Source organism: Photinus pyralis, unplaced genomic scaffold (assembly GCF_008802855.1).
Source record: "Photinus pyralis isolate 1611_PpyrPB1 unplaced genomic scaffold, Ppyr1.3 Ppyr1.4_LG5, whole genome shotgun sequence".
Taxonomy (NCBI): Eukaryota; Metazoa; Arthropoda; class Insecta; order Coleoptera; family Lampyridae; genus Photinus; species Photinus pyralis.
In genome coordinates this window covers 22,360,154-22,376,806 of record NW_022170596.1, presented here as the reverse complement: position 1 = coordinate 22,376,806, position 16,653 = coordinate 22,360,154, and the positions used below count along the sequence as shown (strand labels likewise).

Genomic DNA, 16,653 nt, shown 5'->3' with positions numbered 1-16,653 from the left:
AATAAAATAAAATAAATAAAACAATGCAAAAAATTTGAAATGACACATCTATCGATGAGCCAAAATTTTGCCCAGTCGACAGTCGATTATCTCCTTTGAAAGGGTAACAGCAGCTTGGAAAATGGGGTGGTGGAACGCTTTGTACAATAATATTGGGCCTTTTGCTTGGTCAGGTAAAATTTTTTTAATCGTTCCAAGTGAATCTCGAAAAATTAGCAAAGTTACGCAGTACGGTTAGGTCCTAAATTACCCTTATAACTTAGTGTTTTGACAGAAAACAAAAGCAGGAATTAATTGTCTAAACTTTTTACCAGTTGCCCTTTGGTGTAGGTGAAATTACACCCCGTATACGCAAGAGCAGTGTACAGTTTTTATTGGCGTAACTTGTCACTTCAAATATAGCGCAATGAATTGTTTTGTATCTTCGACCTTAACGCTTTCGTGGTAACAATTTATTTAAATCGAGAGCATGCTAATCCAGTAATACTACGAAACGAATTTGTTCGGTTACGCTTTAAGAGGTAACACTTCACCAGTCACGGCTGAAAGTACATCCGCCGTTCATTAGCGTTCATTACACGACGAAATTTTCTTGTTTCATAGAAAATGAATGCGCTTACAGTACGTAGATTTGCCTCGAAGTTGGTTAAGAATCCCATTCTCCCACCCAATTTTTACTTATGTACTCGCCGAGCTCATAAAAAGGTTTTTAATTAGTAACCGTGGTATCCAGCGATGGCTGAGGGCTAAATCTACCAGTTTTTGGACTACCGCCAAATAACGAAACATAATTCGAGTTGCTATTTCTCTGTGCCCAGTAGGTTTGCAACTCTTATTGTATGGTTAATCTTAGTGCACTCGATTAGCGTCAATAAGACCTGTACAAAATTATTCCTCTGTTTAATGTCACATTTTTGTAATTGGACTTTGCTTTGGGAACAGCTAACGCGAATTGTATTAAATCTCGTCGAAAGAATTAATCGCATTTTACACAAAGGCAGTTAATTAATTGAGCGCTTCGTAAAATTAATTAACTCAATCCGTTGAAACTTAAAAAAAAACGAAAAGCGATTTGTTAGAGGTTTTTCCGGTTTCGTCGTACACTGATGTTGTTTAATGTGCAGAAAACAGTACAATAGACTTCACGAGTTACACATAAAGTGCATTTATAACAGTGGAGATAGTATACCCGTAGGTGCATTAAGAACGACAACAAGAAGCTTGATTTATGTACGTGTTTAAAATTATGGCGGAGCCAAGTAGGTTACGGGGCGGTTGTCGAGTTTATATCGCGAAACTAATTTTTCTAGCAAATAATTACTCAATTATTGACGAAAACGTACGACTTTTTGTACGTTTTTGCTTGTATATGATTTTTTTTTGCATATAGCATATATCAATATTAGCGTTACTAAGACTGAATGCGCTCCTAGTGTGTTTGGAGTAGTTGGTCCCATTAGTATTGAGAAAATTCCATGAATTCCACAAGAATTCCACCAGAAATCCACAAGAATTTCATGAATTCCACAAAAACTCCATGAATTCCATAAGAATTCCAAATGAATTCCATAAGAATTCTATAAGAATGCCATAAAAATTCCATAAAAATTCCATAAGAATTCCTAGAGGTTTTACACCAGACTGCCACAGTGGCTTGTCCCTCGTTTTCTCCCAGATCCGCCCGTGCTCAGTGCTGCCTTGATCCTTCCGCTCGCCCCAATTCGTTTAGCTTTATGGGAAGCCTTACGATCCTCTGCCTTCACAGCTAACTGTGGCGGCTCTAGGTCCAAAAGTGCCTACACGGTGAGAAACAGTTAACGTCATCGGCTATTCGTAAATGGGACAACCCCGATCTTTTCCAGGTTTACGGCCATGGAAATTATATGAAATGGATTTTAGAAAAAAACCATGATAGGGTGATGTCCATGGTAATGTCAGCATGTTTTGACGTAGAAAATTGCGGAATCCTGCCATTTCGTCAACCGACTGTGCGACTTAGTGGTAGAGCGTTGGGCTACATGGGCACCTCTAAAAGGCATTATGCGAGTCACTCTGTCATTGGGCGAAAGATGACAGGTGACAGGTAACAGGTGATAGGTGACAGGTGGCAGATGACAGATGACAGATGACAGCTGACAGATTTCAGATGACAGATGACAGATGGTAGATGGCAGTTGACAGATGACATTATGCCATATGACGGATGACGGATGACGAATGACGGATAACGAATGACAGATGACAGATGACAGCTGAAAGATGATAGATGGACCCTGGTGTACGGAAGCTATGCAACTTGTGAATACTTTAGAAATTGAAAAATTCAGAAACTTAATCTGGCCATTCAGCGCGGCAATGATTTAGTGGTAGAGCATTGGGCTACATAGCAGGGGCATCTCTAAAAGGCATTATGCGGGTCACTCTGTCATTGAGCGAAAGATGACAGGCGACAGGTGACAGGTAACAGGCGATAGGTGACAGATGACAGGTGACAGATGACAGATGACGGATGACGAATGACAGATGAAAGATGATATGCAGAAATTAAAAAATTCAGAAACTGAATTCAGCGCGACAATGATTATGAAATAAATAATAAATAATAAATAATAAATAATAAATAATAAATAATAAATAATAAATAATAAATAATAAATAATAAATAATAAATAATAAATAGTAAATAATAAATAAATGCAGCCATAATGCACTCCAGTGACACGCAGTCGTCGCCACGGTCGCTAACTAGGGAGGTTGATCCATGGCGACGATCTTTAAAGTCATTCAGGTGTGAGAATCTCCCAATCCAAAACGCTCCCAAGGGCGCATTCACCGCAGGGGGGCCTTATCTCTTACAGCAAAATTGCATACAAACCTAGTTATTGGTTCTGATCATAACGCGCACTTTGGCGCTGATCGTTCAACCCACAGTGACCTACTGCTCTTTGGTGTGCTACATCGCAGCATCATAGATTGCAGGCCTGCAGATCGTGCAGAACATCTCAAAAATACGAAACGTTAAATGGACTTTTAATAAATTATTTGAGTGAGTTGAAAAACGTTTCAAAATAAGAACCTGAAACGAACGCAGGTGATACTGCATTGGAAACTCATGTTCGATTTAAATCTAACCTCCACTTGAACTGGTAAAACGATGTTGATGAACTGGTGCAAGGTCAAAAGATCATCGCCGAAATGATCTTTGCGCGGCGTCTTGCCCCGCTGTTTACGACAATAATTTTAGTTTCATCTAAATTGTTCACGAAAATGCGCTGCCTCAAGTTTGTCGTTTTATTTGTCGTTTTCCTGGGCGTCGAGTCCAAATTTAGTAAGTATCCCGCCTCGTGACGTTCCTATTCCTTGTTCGATTTGTAGAATGCGAGCAGGGCGTCTATTATTTGGAGAACGACTGCAACACCTGCTTTTGCGATCCGTACGGCGATCTGGGTTGCTCCAGCTATCCATGGTGAGTATCTATCGCTTTGGAAATTGGTGTCTGAGGGGGCGGCTGCTTGCAGCTTTTCGAGGGAGTTTGAGCAACTCCTAAACTGTAAAGATGGGACTGTAACGAAAAGAGGGTGTAACATTTGTGAGTGCGTTGGAGGTCGAGGAACTATTTGTACGAATAAGACATGTCGCAAATAAAATGGAACTTAATTACTGTTCTTTTTTTTATTCCTTTTGCCATTCTTCGAACTTCGGTGTATTGCCTGCCCCCTGTTCGAACCCAGAAATCAATTTTTCCCAAATCGATGATTCGATATTTCTTCCACACGTGCGTAATTGAGGAAAAACGATGAGTTACAGATCAAGAAAGTTCCCATAATCTGAAGAATCCCAATCGTCCGCATTGTTTCAAGTTCCAGACGAGTAGACTTTCAATCCTAAAGGCTTTGAACCTCGCTTTGAACAGTATGACGAATTCGAAAAATGTGTTATACTGGAAGGATTTCAGGAAGTAAGAATCAAAGGAGTTTTGAAGGATCCGAAAAACTCCAAGGATTCAAATAGTGCTGACGGATCTGCAAAATTGATAAAAAAATGTATAAGAGCTACAGGAAACGGAATAATTGCAAAAGTCTCATTGGACTGAGTGATCTAGGGAAACTACATAATTGGAAAAAAAAGTATTCAGAAAATATTGAAACTCCCGCATATCATAGATATAAAGATGATATGAAGAATTGGATGCATCATAAGTCGATGATGGTAGATGTTTTCAATGCGCCAAACGTGATCAATAATTTCAATAATTCTCCTGATCAGACTGCCATCGTTTAGCATTAAAATGTATGGGTTTTTTGACATTAAAAAACATATTACGTGACAGCTGAAAGTAATTGCGTTCGTAGTTTCCTACAAATTTTAAATCCGGTCATGCGATAATAAGTTCGTTATCGCTTCGTAAAAGCTAATTAATTTGGAGATAAGCAGGTGTTAGTTCATCGAAGACGCATATTAAAAATAGACGACAAGGAGAGCTGGCCGTTTTTTCTAGTGGATATGATCCTCTAACGTTAAAAAAATGATAAAGAAGAATCTAAGTTACAAGACGAGAAGGGTCGTGAAATAGGCATGGCAGAAGAAAAACAGGACTTTTTGGGTTAGCATTTTTTTTGTGAACGACAGTCAGTCTTGTTGTTTGTAAAGTTCTGGTACAAGAAAATCTATATTGAGCTCTAAGAGTTTTTAATACGTCCTTCTAAAAGTGAATTTTAGAGTTCAAGTCAAGTTTCGCGCAGTAATCGCGAAGTGCGGCCTTTCTATGACGTTTTTAAAGTTCCCGACCAAGTGAAGTTATCCACCACCAAAAATCACCTTCACATTTGTATTTACAACAAAGCCAGTTTTAGTGGGAAACCTCCTGTGAGCAATACAAACTGTCATCGAGTGTGAGAACAAAAAATTACAATTGCCCCCCCCCCCCAAACGAAGGTGGAGCTCCTAACCCCACGGGGGAGACGAAGAGTGGCCATGGACATACCAGGACAGACAATAGTGGCGAAAAGCACTTAAATACAACCCCCCATCAACCTTACAAATTAAGAAAAACCGAGTCAGCTTTGAGTAACAAAGGATACCGTTAGATTTGTTAGTATTACCCAACCAATTTATTTAGAAGTTTCAAAAATGACCTAACTTGCAGATATTTGATTGATAGGTAAGAAAAAAGATAAATTGTGTGCAATATCGCCCTGTTAGTATTTTTTGTTTATATTGTAGCGAATTTTCTAGAGCGACATAGAGGCGCCATCAGATCACCATCAAGGTGACAAGCAATGAACGCGGCTGTGGTGCAGCCTTTCAGGGAAATATGTTGTGTTTAGTAACGTATACCGTTATTAACGCATTTTGAACTTGAGATCTGAGAATGATCCAAGTTCATTGGATTCGGTTTCGAGTTTTGTTTATCAGAAACAGCTCGGTTAAACAAAACAAACATTAAAATCAAATCGGCTCTGTTCAGTAGGAATAATTCCCTTTAACAGAATCAGACCTGTTTTTGCCGACAAACAGAACGATTGAAGGACAAAATCAGTATAGTATATTTATTATGGTTATTGGAGAACTCTCTATAATTCCTTGTTTGCTATATAAGCAAAATGAATTGATTTGATAAAAGTTTCAACATCAATGCCGAAGTGATAAAGATTTAAGTTAAATTCGCTCGTCCACTATGGGTGTTCTTACAATGCGAAGTTTGAACCAATCGATTTATTTTATTATCTAACAAATCTAGTTCTAGGGAGTTTCAAAATGGGAAAATAATACATGTAATACCAGAACGGCTTCAAATTCCCACTGGTCGATCTCTTTAAGAACGTACAAATAAAAAATTTTTTTACTCAGTTTTTTTTTTTACTGGAATCAAATACAGGGTGTTTTTTTGGGAGCTTTAGTTAAAAGTTTCTGGAAAAGTAAAATAGGTAGGTTTTTGAAAATTTGTACTTAGGGGTTACTCTGAAGGCCGAATCGATGTAAAATATTTTCAAAATGGCCGCACTTCCGGAAACACCGGAAGTAGATAGTAACTTCGTTATTTTAAATGGCAACCCCTATTTTTTATTGCATTTTTGGATTCTACGTGAAATTTCAGTTTCTTTTGATACCCATATGTCATATCTGCCATTTATGGTTTTTAAGTTATTTTGACTTTAAGAAAAAAAAATGGCGGATGCAGATGGTACCTTGATAATTGATTACTTGAAAAAGGTTATAGTCATGGCAACCCATTTTTATCAGTGCATAGGGAATGAATAGGGCTTTCTTTTACTGTACTTAAAACAAAGTTAAGTTGCGTACAACCGCACCTATGGAGATCCAAATTTAAGAAACTTCAAAGTCTATAAACTCAGTTTTTTTAAATGGAATGACCATGTTCTAAATATTGCATGAGATAGAGAATCGAAATTGGCATATTTTGATATTACATGTTCCTATAGCTATCTTTAACAGTTTCTGATTTATTCCCATTTCATTGAATTGATCTCGGAATTGATGCAATTTTTTTTCGCATTTTCTTTTTAGTAGTTGGCCATGATTTTATAACAATCGAATTTTAAACAAATCAAGGAATGGATTCCTTAATACCATTGATTCTAGTTCTAGTCTAAATAATTCATTAATAAATAGGTAACTCATTATTAAGGATATAGGACGGAAAATTTTTGAAAAATCTAAACAGAGTCGTTCAACTGAATTTCTTAAACAACGTATAAGTCTGGAAATTAAGAGAGGTAATGCGATATCTGTTCTAGCAACAATTCCATACCAAAAATGTTTCAACGAAGTTTTTTATATTTTGCATTGAATTTAATATGTTAATCTTGCATTTGCAATTCATTTCATTTTCTTAAATATTCTCTTGTAGAGCTTTGTATCACTTGTGCTTCAACGGTTTGTAGTGCATTAGGGGTACAAAATTTCCAAAATTCATACAATTTCGTTCCAGTTTTCGAATGAATGTACGGAAAGCACGCGCCGCGATTCTGCCCATTTCACCATAAATAACAATTAAATTCCAAAATAAGTGAAACCACTGCGAGTCATTTTTCGATTTTTGAAAAACTGTTAACCTATAACAGTGGGTGATGGATTAGTGTCACTAGATTTGTTTAAAATTCAATTGTTATAGAATCATGGCCGACTACTAAAAAGAAAATCCGAAAAAAATAGTGTCAATTCAATAAAATGGGAATAAGTCAGAAACTGTTAAAGATAGCTATAGGAACATGTATAGTCAAAATATGCCCATTTCGATTCTCTATCTCATGGAGTAGTAAGAACATGGTCATTCCATTTAAAAAAACTGAGTTTTTAGTTTTTGAAGTTTCATAAAGTTGGATATCCATAGGGGCGGTCGTACGCAACTTAACTTTTTTTAAGTGCACTAAAAGAAAGCCCTATTCATTCTCTATGCACTGATAAAAATGGGTTGCCATGACTACAACCGTTTTCAAGTAATCAATTATCAAGGTACCATCTGCATCCGCCAATTTTTTTCTTAAAGTCAAAATAACTTAAAAACCATAAATGGCAGATATCGACATATGGGTATCAAAAGAACTGAAATTTCACGTAGAATCCAAAAATGCAATAAAAAATAGGGGTTGCCATTTAAAATAACAAAGTTACTATCTACTTCCAGTGTTTCCGGAAGTGCGGCCATTTTGAAAATATTTTACATCGATTCGGCCTTCAGAGTAACTCCTAAGTACAAATTTTCAAAAACCTACCTATTTTACTTTCCCAGAAACTTTTAACTAAAGCTCCCAAAAAAACACCCTGTATAGTTTACGATGTGTTTCTTAGAGTCAGACGTTTAATTTTACAGCCATATAAAAACACAGACAACGGAGCTGCAACTTGGAACTTTGTCATGCGATCATTTTCTTCGGTGAGTCTTATACTATCCCAAACAACTTTGCACTTTTTATGACCACGAAGATATAGTTCAATCTTCTCTCTTGTTTCACGGGCAGCAAACAAATATACTGAATTTTTAACAATAGCTATGGTAATACTGGCGCGCTTAATTAGCTTGACCTTAACCGGGTCTTCGGCTCTCCTTTATGTGACGAAAACGCGAATACACAAAGATCATGTTAACTGTTTATTACTTCCCTAGTGTCGCGATAATCCGAAACTGATATTGTAGAATTCTGTAACTACCGGACCTCGCGTTGCAAAATTGTACGTTCGAATAAAAACCAATGTACCGGCAATCACCTCTTGGTTTTTATGCTTGAACCTCTCTGCACACGATTTTATTCTTATCTTCTAGTCCCAAAAATCTTTTTGGTAATGTCCCTAGAATCATTTTGAATCGCCTTGAGTTTTTCTCTTATTAGGTTCACCGCAGGGATCTTAAATTCCTCTGGGTAAGGGATCAGTGAAGGAGAGGAGTTGTTTCTAACCATTTCCGCTACTGTCTCACCCATTGCGAACGCTATCTCGTCCGAGGTGTTGACTTTCGAAAAAAATTAAGAGAAAATTCCAAGATCTTACAGGTTTTGATAGCGCTGTCGGTGCTCTTGGAAAAATGCCTTCCTCTGTTGTGCTTTTCGTTCTCGCCAAACAGTTCCCCCACGTCACGTACGCCATCACTCCACTCCTTACAAGGGGAGAATTTAACCTAGAGGTTCTTCTTTATCCGTTCAAAATGAGCTGTTCCATTCGAAACTAGGGCGCCATTAGTGAGGTTCTTCTCAAATCCTTAGCTACCCTCTTTTGTTAGAATGCGTTCCAGAAAGCTTACTAAACGAGTCTGGTTCTTTAAGGGATGCGCCCAGGGTCACTACCACAGCTCTTCCCAGGAAAATCGTTCAGAGAATTTGGGTAGAGTAGGGTAGGGGGCTTCTAGTGAAGAACCTGGGGGCGCTTTCTCACATTTTGTGTTCGTAAATTAGTAGACTAAGAAAATTCTTTGCAATTCTTTATTAAATGAGTACCAAATTACTAACTAATCATCACATCGTTTGTTGGTGCAGATAGTTCCCATGCTCTTAAAACAAGTGCACGTGTTACAGCCTCGCTTGCTAACGGTACCCTCGACGCAATTAAACGATTTATTATAATCGTCTCCCGGACTGAGAATTGTTAAAATTAGACTGACAAAATATTGTCCATGGCAACACTCACCAGGCCTTTTCTGTGCACGCCAGCAGATTTCCCATCATACAGTTGCAGGAGTTGCAACCGTTCTCGACGTAAGGTGTGCCCATCTCGCAATCTGCAATAGAAAAGTTATTAAACTTGGACACCGGAAAACTACGCGGCTTTTACGAAATTCAGCCCCGGAAAAAGCAACTAGCGCAAGCACCCACAGGACAAGCAGCTGATACTTCATTCTGATTTGTTCTGATTGTCTAATGGCACTGTTTTCTGGTCTATATAAATGTAGTCGATATTGTTTAATGCGACGTTGGAGCTATTAAGTTGTTATTCCGGCGATAACTGCCTATTATAGATAATCTATAAATAATAACATCGTTTAGACATGCTATCTAAACACCTGTTGCTTGACAGTAACATTTCGGTTTCTAGATTAGCATTAATTTAACTTTTGCCACTTGACCCGAAACACGGAAAAGTGAAACTGTTTTTGAATAGGACCCCTTTGATCTACTTATTTTTCTCTCTTTATCTTCAGATTTAGTTCACATCCTCCCACCTTAAGCCTGAGCACTTCATTTAAGATGTTTGTTTGTTCAAAGGTCCTCCACAAAATCACGATGCAGGTGACTTCTTTGGGTCATCCTGTGTAGCAGTTTGTGAAGGTGTCCGTGGGAATGACACCTCCCCTTCTAGCCACTCTGTCTCCTGAAATCGCCGCGATCGGACAAAACACGGCTTCTCCACAATTCTTCCTCGACGTGTTTGAATGACTCTTGTTTCTAAAGCTGTTGAAACCACTGGTTCTGTACCAACTACCTCCTTCACAGTAATAAGCACCTTAGTCGGTCGAGACACTTCCATAATTTGATAATGCGGTTACATGACTCAAATCGGAATTTTTCTTGCATTTCGTGGACGTGTGACCAATTGTCAAACACCAGAAACAAGCATCAGTTTTCTCAATCATTACTTTCTGTTTCTTTCATAAGTCTTTTGTTTACGTAGTTGATGAGGAGTTGAAGATGTTTCCAAACGTAAACTTGACCATTGACCAATGACCATTGACCATTGAGCATATTGCTCTTTAAGTGGTAATTAGCACGATAGTGATAGGGAAAGCTTTTACGATTCGATGTGCCTCTATTCCAATTTCCATGCACTCCAAACTACCCAGGAAAGGAGAAAGAAGGCCAGCCTAGCCCAAATGGGTGACACACTGCTCCGAATGACACCAAACCATTCTGACCAAGAGACAGACTCCTAGAGCTACCTTCAGTCAGGCGGGCAAACAGGTAGGCGGGAAAAAAGAGGCAGAGGTCGGATGACTCAACACCGACCCGACCGGCAACGAAGAAGGGAAGCCTACAGCCCCAACTAGGGAAGGCAAAACATTCGGAAATAAGCAATTTTGTGCCGTTAATGGAATATTCTCAAGAAAACACATTCTATTTCGCGAAAAAAGAATGCTTCACATCCGCCGTCTTTTCTTGTCGCTGGTGAGTAATCTCCATGTCTATCTGGATTTCTAGAATATTCGCTGCAATATTTCCATACAGCCATTCTACTAGGTCTTCTATAAACAATCGACGAGTCCGGCATATTGTCCATAAGAATAACGGTTCCTGCGTTTTAAAACAGTATCAAAATATGTCCGATTGTCGCACTCACTCGCTGTTTAACAAAGTTAATAACAGATACAGGTTTGCGCGTAATTATTGAATGAACTGCAAAACAAACATGTGCGAAATAATCAAATTCGTAGAGTTGCTAATATGTGTGGTGGTAAGCTTGGTCCATAAATTCTGCAATCCCACAAATTCAAACCGACCTTGTGGTTCAGTGGTAGAGCGTTGGGCTATAAATCCGGAGGTCGGGTGTTCGAACCTGGGTTGAGGTGAATTTTTTATCTGTGACAGAGATGGGAATTACCTTAGACCAGTTTCGAGCATTCTTCCGGCTACTCCGAATTAGGTTTTCCTGCAGTTTTCCTAATTCGTAAGGTAAATACAGGAGTAGTATAGAACAACTTAAGACTTTCTGCAGAGGCACCTCTAAAAAGCATTATGTGGGTCACTCTATAATTGGGCGCAAGCCAGAACAAGAGAGGGATAATAAAATAAAATAAAATAAAATAAAATAAAATAAAATAAAATAAAATAAAATAAAATAAAATAAAATAAAATAAAATAAAATAAAATAAAATAAAATAAAATAAAATAAAATAAAATAAAATAATGTAAAATAAAATAAATTCCCTAGCCCCAAACTAAGGTGGGTATCAGCAAGGCTAGAGCACCTCGCAGTAGCTACAAGTAAGCTTCCGAATGGCAACTCGAAGTAAGCATTATAGATATCAATAGTCCTCTGGGTAGGCTAACCAGGCGGATATGGTCCAAAATCACCTGGTCAAGGTTTTTGACCAGCATCCATAAAAGGCGCTACACTAGCAATCACATTCAGGATATCAATCATCTTGAGCTGTTTAAGGACGTAGTTGGCAATCTCCCATTGTAGTAAGCTATTCGCCAAGCGAGTTGTTAAAATACGCCTATTTCGTACCGAAGTTGATTTTTGACAAAAGTTTGTAGAATGAGTGTGCAAACTTAATTACGAGAGATACTTGGGGAAAGGGTATAAATACAAATGCATTCCTGCTCGGAAGAAGAGTGTTTTCACGGGATACTCATGCGGGTAACCTACGCTTGTTTATTTAGCGCAACCAAATAGTGCGTTGCCGAGCGAATCGTCTCCTGGCGACAATTAGAAGACCGAAAATTACATCGAGAACCCGATACCATTTCCATAGAACCCGTAGCAGCTCCCGGACGAGTTTCCAGAAAAAATTTTGAGCACGAGGAATGCGATAATATTTCGTGAACGGTCCGTGCAAAGTCTACTTAAGAGAACCATGCCAGTTCCACAGCGAATCAACGAGAAATCACGCCTATCGGTTTTGTATTTGTATTGCAGTTTGCTTTATTTTTATTGTACAGAGTGTTTGTAAAGTTATAAGTAGTTTTCTGTTAGCACCTAGCGGTGATTCATTTTGACCTTGTGTTGGTTTCACATACGATTATAAACAAAAGTTTGAGTACTTCCTACTAATGCGAAATATAGTATATTTTTCGTATGAATTTGGTCTAACCATTTACCTTACAGGATCGTTTTGCCTCAACCCCCATTTACTAAAATGTGTTCTTCTACAGTAAAGGCGAACTGAAAATAAGAACCGTTCACTCTGAATAAAATATATTTGAGGTTTTATTTAATCCTTGAGGCCAGAAGAGGGTCATTTACCGGAAATCAGCCGCGGCATATTAATATAATTTACACAAGAACTTAATCAACTAGAAGAAGTAGGAGAAAAAGGAAAATGTTTAACAATCAACTATAAACAGTTCACACAGAATATTCATAAATATAGAAGTGGTGTTGACAAAACAACCTTCGAAACAATACGTAAATACGTCTATTTCGTACCGAAATTGATTTTTAACAAAAGTTTGTAGAATGAGTGCGCAAACTTACTTACGAGTGATACTGGGAGAGAGGGTATAAATACAAGTCAATTCGTGCTCAAAAGAAGTGTGTTTTCACTGGTTTCTCGGGCGGGGAACCTATGCTAGTCTATTTCGCGCAACCAAATAGTGCGTAGCCGAGCGAATCGTCTTCCTGGAGATATTCAGAAGACCGAAAATTACATCTAAAACCCGGTACTATTTCCATAGAGCCCGTATCAGCTCCCGGACGAGTTTCCAGAAAAATTTTGAGCACGAAGAGAGCGAGAATATTTCGTGCACGGTCCGTGCAAGGTCTACTTATTCATTTTGACCTTGTGTTGGTTTCACACACGACTATAAACGAACGTTTGAGTAGTTCCTACCAATGCGAAGTATGATTTTGCATAGGAATGTGGTCTAACCATTTATCCTACAGGATAGTTTCGCCTCACCCCCCCCCCCCCCCCCCATTTACTAAAATGTGTTCTTTGACATTGAAGGCGATATGAAAATAAGAACCGTTAACCTTGAATAAAAATATTTGAAGCCAGAAGAGGGTTATTGGCCGACGAGCGTCCGCGGAATATTAATATATTTTACGCAACAAGAACTTAATCAACTAGAAGAAGTAGGAGAAAAAGGAAAATTTGTAACAATCAACTATAAACAGTCCACACTGGGAGTATTCATAGATATAGGAGGGGTGTTTGAGAAAACAACCTTCGAAACAATTGAGATGACTTTTCCGCCACCACGCACGGCGTAACTAAAGTCATCGGAAGCTGGACTACTGAATCTCAGAGCCTTGTACATCAGCGCTGGTGACGAAATACTACGGTACACACTTGTAGAGTGGTGAGAGGACGCCCACACGGTGGGGTGCTAGCACCACTTCTGTGGAACTCAACTGTAAACAGTCTCCTCTGTCACCTCGATGACAGTGGATACTATACGCTGGGGTCTGCGGATGACATATCCATACTATACGTCGTTTAGTATAAGAACACTGAAAAACATACTTCTTTTTCTTCACATGGGCTAGATAGAGAAAGATAATAGATAATTTGTGTACAACCCACAGACGACCAGTTTTTTGCAGTGGGCAGTTACTTGCGATGATTGACGTGACTGTTTTTATACTAGAAGAACAATAATAATCGGCAAAATTTGAGACTACCCTATGCAGACTGATGCAATCCGCTCTTAGAGTAACCGAAGAATGGTGTAGGGAATACTTCCTGTCCATCAACCCGACAAAAACGGAGCTAGTTTTCTTCACAAGAAAAGGTAAAGTAGAGGGCCTTCGAACTTCCCCGCTATTCAAAGAACGCATCCACTTCTTAGAGTTTCACTTGGAAAAAAAGAGATTTGGAGCAAATTTCCCCTTCCAGCGTCCTCAGGTACAGCTCACGCGTGGGCGCCTGAGTGGCGTTGAGGGGTTGGACGACTCTAGTCAACTCTAGTACAAAGGGCGCGAGTTTGAGGCCTAGGTACGCGTGGACCCTTTCCTCCCTACTATCGTGATCAAAATCCAGAATATCTCAGAGTGTACAAGCAGAGGAGGTAGTAGTTTCATAATACCCTGGCAACAAAGGCATTCTGCCTGTCTGAGATGAACAGAAGTCGCAGAGCTGTCTTCATATTCTCCTGATACCAAAACTGATTTGTATCAAAAGCAAAAGCAGAAATAATTATGTCTTATGTGGTGCAGAGACTAAATCCTCTTAAAAAGTGTGGCGAGAGGTACCTAACCTCTTTTTTTTAAATACCAAAACTTTTAATCAGGTGCATTATTGGTAGTCCCAGTTAAAGTAGCGGAGAGTGGAACAAGGGGTATTTTTATATTCTCCAGGTACCAACAAACCTGGTTTGTGTCATTAGAAGTCCAAGTTATGTAGAGGGTGTCCCATTAATAATGGTCACAGGCCATATCTATGGAACCGTTAATTGCACAGGTTCGGGGAAAAAATTTTGTTAACAAAAGGGGCCAAGAGAAATCGCTGGAAATTATTTTCAAGTTTGTAACTTCGCCGCTAGAGGGCGTACGATTCATGGTTAAGTAGACAAATGACTTTTTTCCTAAAATATACCCAACAAACATGCATAAAAAATACATGCATAGTAATCTTGTATCAATCTTGCATCATTTTGATGGAGCGCAAATTGCTCTAGCTCATAAAATATGAGGAGTGGGGGAAGGGGAACATCTCTTTAAGGAATTGATGTTAACTTCGGATTAGGTTAACAGATTTTCACATAATAGGTCTTGTTGGAAAGAGCTCTCTTCGTGGAATCAGATTTTACATGAAGAGAGTCTATTTAGTAAATGTGATAAGTGGTAGAGGGCGCGATGTGACATTAACATAAACTTTGCAAGTTTTTTAAAAAATTTCAAATGGAACGATATAATTATTATATTATATTATCAAATAAGATGAAAAAGTGAAAATATCAGTGAAAACCGCATTTTGATATCTGTTTTCTAAGCAGAGATATGGGGAAAATACGAACATTCACAAATTTTAATTGCAATATTTATATTCATCCAAATTGGATTTGAAACAAATGAACACATAGCAACCGATAATTATGTCAAAGTGAATGAGGCGATGGCAGTTCAAAATTAACACTCAATCTAAGTTTTTTAATTTTGAGCAACAAAAAAATGATTCAAACTTTAAATCAGAGAAATATGAATTAAGTAAATAATAAAAGAAATAATAATTATAATTAACGAAATGTTCAATGTCTGCCATTATTTTCGACACAAAGACGAGTCTCTGCTGTGTAGCGAGAACAGTTGCTTTAACTTCAGCCATGACTATGAAATACATTTCTAATTCTCGTCACCATATCGTTTCTTGTAGTTGGCCTTGTTAGAAAGACTGTGCGTCTTTTATCCCTTCAAACAAATTTAAGTCTAAGCAAGTTAAGTCGAGTGACCTAGCTGGTCATGAAAAAATACTTCCTTTTTCTATCCATTTGCCAGGATAACTCAAATTCAAACACTCTCGCCTCGACTCCCGCTTACCAAGAAATGTGCCGGGCATCCATCGTGGTGATAATTCGCACGAATACGTTTAATGAAAGGACTGAACTTTCTTTTGTTCTGTTTTCTTTTGTTTCAAAGCCAACTTGAATGAGCATCAATATTGCAATTCAAATTTGTGAATGTATTCGTATTTTCGCCAGATCTATGGTTAGAAAACAGATATCAAAATCCGGTTTTCACTGATATTCTCACTATTTCACCTTATTTGATAATATCATATAATAATAATATCATTCCATTTGAAATTACCAAAAAAACCTGCAAAGTGTATGTTAATGTCACATCGCGCCCTCTCATCACATTTACTAAAAAGACTCTATTTAATAAAATCTGATTCCGCGAAGAGAGGTCCTTCCAACAAGACCTATTTTGTGAAAATCTGTTAACCTGTTACAATCAATTCTTTAAAGAGATGTTCCCCTTCCCCCACTCCTCATATTTTATGAGCTAGAGCAATTTGTGCTCCATCAAAATGATGCAAAATTGATACAAGATTACTATGCATGTATTTTTTATGCATGTTTGTTGGGTACATTTTAGGAAAAAAGTCATTTTTCTACCTAACCATGAATCATACGCCCTCTAGCGGCAAAGTTAGAAACTTGAAAATAATTTCCAGCGATTTCTCTTGGCCCCTTTTGTTACCAAATTTTTTTTCCCGAAGCTGTGCAATTAACGGTTCCATAGATATAACCTGTGACCATTATTAATCGGACACCCTGTACGTAGAGAGATGTCTGTAACCAAGATCTCCCCCCTCCCCCAATGGCGCTGATCCCTCTTTTTTTCGGCTTCTTATACTCACCATGCTACTTAGGGCTCGTATTAGATCTACGGTTTTTTCCCTCTTTTGTGTGAATTTCATGTCAATTCTTGTCTTTCTTTTGGTCTTTGGCGCCTGTTTTTATGAATGTAGGTAAATGAATATTAATCAATTAATTACTGCCGAACAGTTTTTCGGTGTACCGTCCAGTCTTCCTGGCT

General features: G+C 38.2%; 2 protein-coding genes across 2 annotated transcripts; one reads left to right on the top strand and one right to left on the bottom strand.

Annotated features, from left to right (window-relative positions):
* Positions 1-2,961: 2,961 nt before the first annotated feature.
* Positions 2,962-3,662, top strand: LOC116172123 (protease inhibitors-like). Its single transcript, XM_031489265.1, has 3 exons — positions 2,962-3,328; positions 3,376-3,466; positions 3,519-3,662. Exons 1-3 carry the CDS (start codon positions 3,196-3,198, stop codon positions 3,643-3,645), a joined length of 351 nt encoding a protein of 116 aa, XP_031345125.1. The 5' UTR covers positions 2,962-3,195; the 3' UTR covers positions 3,646-3,662.
* A 5,260-nt stretch (positions 3,663-8,922) lies between these two features.
* LOC116172374 (serine protease inhibitor I/II-like) lies at positions 8,923-9,463 on the bottom strand. The gene is made up of 3 exons (XM_031489584.1): positions 9,286-9,463; positions 9,142-9,232; positions 8,923-9,089 (listed from the first exon to the last, which is right to left on the bottom strand). The coding sequence occupies exons 1-3, from the start codon at positions 9,347-9,349 to the stop codon at positions 8,963-8,965; spliced, it is 282 nt and encodes a 93-aa protein (XP_031345444.1). The 5' UTR covers positions 9,350-9,463; the 3' UTR covers positions 8,923-8,962.
* Positions 9,464-16,653: the final 7,190 nt, after the last annotated feature.

Bases quoted from the DNA above. Each gene is read 5' to 3' on its own strand.
- LOC116172374 (XM_031489584.1), bottom strand. From the start codon at position 9,349: ATGAAGTATCAGCTGCTTGTCCTGTGGGTGCTTGCGCTAGTTGCTTTT. The intron at 9,233-9,285 runs GTAAAAGCCGCG...TTTCTATTGCAG, and splicing joins TTTTTCCGGGGCTGAATTTC to ATTGCGAGATGGGCACACCT. The intron at 9,090-9,141 runs GTGAGTGTTGCC...AACAATTCTCAG, and splicing joins GCGTGCACAGAAAAGGCCTG to TCCGGGAGACGATTATAATA.
- LOC116172123 (XM_031489265.1), top strand. From the start codon at position 3,196: ATGATCTTTGCGCGGCGTCTTGCCCCGCTGTTTACGACAATAATTTTA. The intron at 3,329-3,375 runs GTAAGTATCCCG...TTCGATTTGTAG, and splicing joins GGGCGTCGAGTCCAAATTTA to AATGCGAGCAGGGCGTCTAT. The intron at 3,467-3,518 runs GTGAGTATCTAT...GGCTGCTTGCAG, and splicing joins GGTTGCTCCAGCTATCCATG to CTTTTCGAGGGAGTTTGAGC.